This window comes from Chanos chanos, chromosome 7, assembly GCF_902362185.1.
Source record: "Chanos chanos chromosome 7, fChaCha1.1, whole genome shotgun sequence".
Taxonomy (NCBI): Eukaryota; Metazoa; Chordata; class Actinopteri; order Gonorynchiformes; family Chanidae; genus Chanos; species Chanos chanos.
The window spans coordinates 20,259,824-20,267,989 of record NC_044501.1 but is presented as its reverse complement, the minus strand read 5'-3'; the positions used below and the strand labels follow the sequence as shown (position 1 = coordinate 20,267,989).

Genomic DNA, 8,166 nt, shown 5'->3' with positions numbered 1-8,166 from the left:
GAAAGTTAAATCTTGGACTTCACATGGATTCTGTAAGCCTCTGTTTGTACCAATCATAATCAACGTGTGGGATTTTATTGAATGTACAAGTCTAAACTTCAAAAGGGCTCATTTTTAGACACAGATTCACTGAGGTACGGAGCAGGAGAATAACCGCTGAAAGGGTAATTTAGTGCACAACTGAGCTTATTTTATTTCCATGTATACTGCCCAAAAGAGCACTTGTTACCACTTAATAGATCCAAGGCTTAATGGGAAAGATTACCACTAATTTAGGCAGCACTTGTTAGGCTCTCCTAAACAGCTACTGTGAGTGGTCAGGTGGTAATAATTAACAGCCAAAAGCATCCGTCCTGAGAGAGAAACTCTCTTAATGGCGAAACAGCAGGGCTTTTTTTGTCGTCAATTAAAACTTTGCCTCTGGTGCACACTGATATTAAAAAAAGCATTCAGCACTGCCTGGTGTATGAGGCCCCTCCGATCCCTCTTCCTCCCTGTGGATTTTAATATCATATCAGCCTGTGACAGCTGGGGTTTTTTGGGGGTAAATACGAATGGCATCATGTTGTCTGCCACACAGAGCGGAACAAACCGATCCAGTTAAACAGTGACAGTGACATTTATATTGTTTTTCTCTTTGATTGGGATGCAGAATGGGGCACAGCCGGCCTTCCGGCTCCAGTACCCGCTCAGATAATGATGATAATGACACCAAAAATACCACACGCCGCCTTCTCAGGGCCTTAGTAAAGAATACACTAACTTCTAGTACATAATCTATTGTCTGCTGTGACATAATTTATACCTGTCTGGTTGTTCAGGTGTCTTTTCAATGCTTACTTGTTAATTAAACATCACATAGAATTCTATTTCTACTTTCTGTTAACCAACATCTATCACTTATCAGTCACGCAGTTCTTCTGGCTCTTTTTTTTTTGGTTCTTTTGTTTCATGTCTCGACACTCTAATCTGATTGGCTGCCTCCTGGGTGTGTCTCTCTGAGCTGGTATGTTGTCAAACACAGGCCAAGGAACGTAGAACATTCTCTGGCATAGCCGTCCAGGCAGTCCCTTTCGTATTCTAATCTTTATTAGTTCATGTTCTCTAAATTGATCTTCTGTACTTACAGAATTGAAAAGTGATTTAAATAAATAATTACGACCCAGATAACTTCTCAGATAGTCTCCAGGCCCTGTGTATAAAAAGAATATTAAGGATTCTTAAAATGAGCAAAAACTACGTAGAAAATGATTTTGTGTTTGGATATTTAACTCTTTTTCAGCAATACCCTGTAGGTCCACATCATGTCAGGAGCACTGCATTGTGCTGTGTATCATTATGCTGAAGGAGAGCTTATTAGCCTTCTAGAACATGCAAAATCAGCCTACAACTTCTTTTTCACCTATACAGGATAAAGGGTCTCCATGGGAACATAGCATTAGTGGAAGCCTCACCTGCTGATGCTGTTTCCCTTAATATTATATTTAGGTCTTTACAGGTGCCCTGCAAGTGCTAAGAGCTGCTGATGGTTCCACTGGCTCTATAAAACAGGCGCTTGATGGTGTTTATACTAAGAACATACTACCGAAGCATAAAAATGAATAATTAGCACAAGTGTCTCTAGGGAAATTGAAGTTCTCTTCAAAGGATCAATGTGAAAGAAACATTTTCACTTCATTGTGAAGCCTTGCTATATTAAGGTTAATTTGGACTTTCTTTGCCAGGGTTGTTATATATTGAAGACAATCCAAATTGAGATGTGTAAAACATAAATAAATTAACGTCTCGCAATACTCATAAACAATTTGTACACAATCCATCTGTGATTAGTGTAATTAAGTCCAGGCAGATGGGCTATTTCGTCTAGAAGAGGGAGTTTCTTAATGCGTCAAAATGTTTGGATCATCAGTTTACAGAGCAGCCAGATGCTGTGTAAGATCTTCCTTGCTTTCTGATCTAAAGAGCTTAAAATGAAAATGTTCTGGCATCACTGTACAGAGAACGCAAAGCTATCTGTTCCTAATATATAATTCCCATTTGTGGGAGTTAAAACAGTATCACATAGCTTTGGTAGTGTCAAACCGGCATGAAAAAAAAAAAAAGGAAAAAGAAAAAAACCTCTAAAGAGTGTGCAGATGTCAGAGCTGTGAATCCCAGTTTTTCTGGCAGGTTCCTAGAGCCTCAGAGCGTTACCTGGATTAATCTGTAAATAAATAAATTATTACTAGCTTGTGCTGTTTGTTTTCCTGCCTTTGGACACCTCAAACAGATTCATCAGCTACAAAATAAATGTAAAATTCAGACTGTGCCTTCAGGGGCTAAATGATGTTTTTGAATCAACGCTGGTACTGCTGTGGTGTTAACTGGAGTGGACTGGAAAGAGTGGAAGAGTACTGACCAGTGGGTCATCTATGATTCGACTGATGTTGTTACAGTATTGCGTGTATGTGTGTGTGTGTGTGTGTGACGTGTGTGTGTGACGTGTGTGTGTGTGCGTGTGTGCGTGTGTGTGCATGTGTGCGTGTGTGTGTGTGCGTGTGTGTGTGTGTGTCCATGCGTGAATGTTTGGTGTAGAGGTATTGCAGCAGTTTGATCTTCAGGAATCCAGTTTTGCCAAAAGGTGGGCGCACAGACAATATTCATCCCAGACTTTAGTAGACTGGCTTAGTTACCAACACTTTTGCAGGTGGGTTTTTGCCTTTGACTGATGCGTTTATTTGTTTTGCTGCATGTGTTGTGGGTGTTGCATGGTCATTGAAATATGAGTTCAAACCTAAGCCCTAGGCCCTGGGCATTGTTTCTGAATGGATGGTTCCTTTTCAGCTAAAGAACTGCGGACTAATTTGGCCAAAGCTGGCTAATTTGGCTGGATAGTCTGGTGTAAACTGTCTTCACCCGGAGTCTGCGCTAAGATAAACAAAACTAATTACATTACATATAATTACTGGCAAGAGGTGCCTGTGTCGTGATGAGAGAGAATTTGGAAAAGAGCAAAAGTTACTCTATCACACACACACACACACATACACACAGAGTGTCTTTATTGCCATTTTCTTTTTGACCGAGGGAAAAAACAAAAAGATTTATTGGTCTGCTAATAACATTTGGGGAGTAAGGGAAATTAAAGTGTGAAAGAAAACAACATTACCTCTCAAGGGTACAAAAAGTTGAGTAGTCTCTTAATTAAATATGGAAAATTGTCATCAATATATGCCCCCCCCCCACCCCCCATCCCCTTGTCTGCTGTGTTTGGAAGACACTTTGTTGTTGCTAGGTAACAGATGCACCTGGATCAGGGAACAGTGGGCTTTTGGTAGCATCCAGGGGTCAGAGTCAGGGGATGGAGCTTCTGCTACACACTGGATTATTTATTTATTTATCTATTCATTTATTTACCAGTATTAAAGATGCATGTAAGACAAGGACAAATGATGTCATTGATTGTTTTGTGTGGCATTTTTAGCTGTCAGAAAAAGACCATAAACAGTATTGGTTGGTGCTGAAGACCGGTCCATTTGAAGCTTTCCACACAGAGACTATCACTACAGTATCACTTTCTTTTCATTTGACATCTCTCTGATCAGTGTAAACGTGGATGTGTTCTCCCAGATGGCCAGTGATAGTTAACCCAGCCAGTCTCTGAGAGAGCCTGAAGTTACTGTGATTGACAGCTTGCAGTTGTCAGTCATTCTTACCCGTCTGCATTCCTGTGATTGAGCTTTTTTTTTTTTTTCAGATTAATCTTTTTTGTCACCTGAGAGATCTTGTGTGGGAGCCTGCATAAGTCACTTTGCTACTGCTCTCCCCAAAGATCCAACCTGTCCTTAGCCTCTGTTAATGACACGGGGTATGAAACAGGGGTGGCCTGTCAGTGTGATTGATAGAAAGTGTGGGGAATAGGAAAGACTCCTGTGTCCTGAGGATCATTATGTCCTCAGATTATATTAGGGCTATCTGATTGGACGTGCTTTCAGCACACTTTAATGAGCACAGTGATCTTGGGTTTGAAAGGGCATAGCCCAGAACAGACAATGTCAGCTTTCCTCTGAAAATGTCTAGACATGTGAGATAAATGTGTTTTGAAACTCTCGGTGCTGAGGTAGATGTTTGAAATTTTAAATACGGTTTTGTGTCACACTGAACTGAATGTTGATGTGTTTTGCAGTCTATCCGGGAGGTGACGGGGTACGTGCTGGTTGCCCTGAACCAGTTTGACTACCTGCCTCTGGAGAACCTGCGCATCATCCGTGGCAACAAGCTGTACGAGGGTCGTTACGCTCTGGCCATCTTCCTCAACTATCGCAGAGACGGATACTTCGGCCTAAGGCAACTGGGCCTCAAGAACCTCACAGGTACTCTTACTGCAGACAGGCACTGTGTGTGACTCTAACTGCACACAGATACTATGTGTGACTGTAGACAGGTCCTGTGTGTGGCTGCAGACAGGCAGTTTGTGTGGTGTGACTGTAGACAGTTACTGTGTGTGACTGTAGACAGGTCCTGTGTATGTCTGTGACTGTAGACAAGTACTGTGTGTGACTGTAGGCGGGTCCTGTGTGTCTCTGTGACTGCAGACAGGCACTTTATGTGTCTGTTACTGCAGACAGGTACTGTGTGTGTCTGTGACTATAGACAGATACTTTGTGTGTCTATTATTGTAGATGGGTGCCATGTGTATCTGTGAGTAAGTGTGTTTGTGTGTGTGTTTGTGTGTGTTTGTGCCTCATGTTAGGATTCATTAACACACTGGAGAAATAAAAACACAAGAGCAAGCAACACCATTTATTGCTGATAGAAAGTATGGGGAATAAAAAAGATGCCTGAAAGTCTTATTTCCTCAGTTATGTCACATTATTCCACTGGGTACGTTTTCCACACTTTACAATACAGTTTACATCCATGCCAAAACCCACTTGTCATTATTTCCTTACCCAAGAATGAGTGAGATGTGAGCTGTAAGTAAAGAGACGCTGAGATGGATCCTCCCACCTCCCCTCCTCAGAGAGCTTTGGATGCCACTCACACTGGCCCCTCGTTTGATGCCTGGAGATTTCTGATGCCTGTAAGGCCCTGTGAGGGAGACCGATGGGATTCAGTCTGCCAGGCCAGCCAGCTAACAGCCTTTTAGTTGTTTTACAATTACTTTCAAACTGATTTCTTAAGCAGGGAAGCTGTGACGTGTTTTTTTTTTTAAGCTAAAAAGTGAATGAAATAGAGCATTGATTGCAGAGTCATCCGTTTCAGGCCAAGTTCCTGGCCTGTCTAGCTGAGAGACTTATTATTTGCTCCCAAGGTTGCTCCTCTACAGGATAAGCTATAGCCTGCGCTTTCTGTCCCTGTCTTTCCGTGGACCAGGTGAGATTTTCTCCCTGCTCCTTAAATCTGGGAGAATTTATTTCCTTTGAAAAAGGACCTATCAAAGTTTTTTTTTCCTCATTTAATGTAGCTGAGATCCAGAATGAAGCACTGAGAGGAAGTGTTTGGCAAAGTCACAGAGGTCTTGTCCCACGCTGATGGATGAAGTGCTGACTTTGTCCAAGTAGCATTTTCTGAAAACTCTATCAATATATATTCACATGGAATGCAATTGGCCTCTGTGTGTGAGGGGCAGAAACCTGGGGAATTTTTTTTTAACAGCAGTTAAATTCTCTCGACCTCTTGCAGCACAGAGAGTCTAATAAGGTAAATTTTATGAAGCAGCCCACTGAGATCCTGTAATAAAACAGTCAGATGAATAAAGGGCTCCACTTTTCTCCTGCCGCCTGTAAGTCAGCCTTTCCTGATGAAAGAGAATTGAGCTGGTGTGAGGGTGGAGGGGGGGGGGGGTAGTACCAGTATGCTGTTGAATGCTCTGAGGATAAGGATCGTTTATTCTGAGGGGGTGAAAGAGCCTGGATCGATGAACTTTTGTACATAATCATAGTAAGATGTAAAAGACATGGAAAAAAAAAATTGCTTGCTGGTTTTTACACACGTTTGTTCAGCAGACCCAATATGAATTGTAGATTGTGAAATCAGGTTTGAGATAGACTTCATTGATAACTTGACATTCATGAAAAGACAAGGAAAAATATTCCTTTTTTTTTTTATCTGCCTGGTCTCAAATAACAATCAGCGCAAAATCACAAGAGTGTCAAATTAAGATGGGATACAACTTAAATGAAAAGCTTCAAAATCTAACTGTAGCTATGACCCTACATTTGACCATCCAGAACTTTTCAGACATCATTGTCTGTGATATAACCATTCTAAACGGTGCCTGTAACACATAAGCGAAAAACATGTGCTACCGTATCCTATTATACCCGTAAGTATAGAGTTAGTTCTGGTAATCCTTGCTGTACTGCTGGGTTAACATCAACCTAAGTGCCCTTTTAAAGAACCCCCCCCCCCCCCCCCCCCCCCCCCCCCCCCCCCCCCACAAGCGCGCACGCACGCACACACACACACACACACACACACACTGCAAAGGCTATTGTAGAGCCTTTGATTTCAAAATAATATCAAAAGGATGTTGTGCACTCATTATTTGAGTTGAATCAGTAACCACAGAAGGGCATCAGACCAATTTGCTCTGATTACACATGAAGGGGATTCTTCTTTGTAGCTGATGTAATGACTATGTCCTGTCATTGACTGCACAAGCTGAGGTTCATATTTAACTGTGAGGAAGTGGTTTGGAGGAAACAAGGGTACACATAGACACACGCCATCCCTCTCTTCACCTCAGGCATTGTCTGTCTGCTCCCAAAGACTCTCTCAGGCTTTCATATTATGAAAATGGGAGGGAGGAAAACAGACTCACTGGCTAAAATGCCCTTCTGTGTTCAATATAATCCACATTATATTTAGTGCTTGTATGATGCATTTGGATATGACTGAGCTACAATATTATTGTATATGTCTATTCCTTTTAAAAATGTTACTGTTATTAACATTTAACCTTTCCTATACTCACAATAAAAACTTTTAACTAGCCTTTACAACAAATAGTTATGAAGCTGACAGTGGATTCTTTTAAATAATTAGATTTTCCACCAATGAATGCAATGTATAATCTATCATTCTGTTTGGCATTTCAAAGTGCTCAGTGTGGTTATATTCAGCTACAGATTAAAATGGTGTGTTTTTTTTCTCCATAACTAAAACGTATGGAGGGTTGAAGTGACTGTTTTCTCTCTCCAACTCTAATCACCTCCTGCTGTTCTCTCAGAACAATTACAAACACAATAAGGCAACATACTCGGTGCGGCACATTATGCAAATCAGCGGACACATTTGCAGTGTGTTTGAATGCACACCTTTTCTCCAGATTGCCTATGGCTTTGTTTATATCTTCATTTTGTGCCATTCGCCAGCCGTGAATAGGTCGTTGGGGACAAAGTCAAACTGTTGGGCGTACCCCGAAGAGAACACGAAATCGCACATTCCATCTGGCAGTCACATCCCTGTAACTCATGTGTTGACATCATAACCCCACATAATCCTATCAGGTCCCTGGAAATCTTCGGAGATTTGTCTAACGTAAGAAAGTCACAAATGAGCAGAACTGGGATACAAAAGCCATTTGAAACATGTGGCTAATTCAGCATGTGCTGCCAAGATATTCAGGTAATCGAAGATTTTGGGAAAACATTTACTTAATATTCATTTAAAATATGTGAGAAAATTTATAAGAGTTCTGCTGAATCAGCTAATTCAAGGAACCCGATGGTTGGTGGTATTATTTTGATTAAAATGACCATTTTCTCTGATTCCACGAAATAAATGCCTTTGTTTGAGTCTTTGGCTTAGATGCTTATTGGACACATTGAGGGAAATCAAACAGCCAGCGAGAGGATTAGACTAGGATGTCAGCCATTTACTGGTATTAAACTTTTTTTTTTTTGAAAACTTACTTCTGACCAGAAAAATTCAAATCGCCCCTTTTTTGACTGGAACCTTTGAGTCTCTAGATTTTGTGAGAACAGTGTCTGATTTATATTTTGTGATACATTTTCAGAGGATAGCAGGACATTTTGGAATGAGACATCTGGATAGCATTTAATGTAGGATTCTCAAAAAAACAAAAAAACAGAAAACGGCCACACACACACACGGGACCGTCCTGGAGCTGACTTCAATATTCTCCAGTTAGATCCCTTCTCCCTTTCCATTTTACAGCAC

The 8,166-nt window shown here is 41.1% G+C and overlaps 1 protein-coding gene across 1 annotated transcript in view; it reads left to right on the top strand.

Moving 5' to 3' along the window:
- LOC115816095 (receptor tyrosine-protein kinase erbB-4-like) overlaps positions 1-8,166 on the top strand; it is a 102,977-nt gene that overhangs the window by 32,415 nt on the left and 62,396 nt on the right. The window contains exon 4 of the mRNA XM_030779064.1: positions 4,166-4,352. Within this exon, the coding sequence (XP_030634924.1) occupies positions 4,166-4,352 (187 nt within the window). The remainder of the gene's footprint in view (positions 1-4,165; positions 4,353-8,166) is intronic.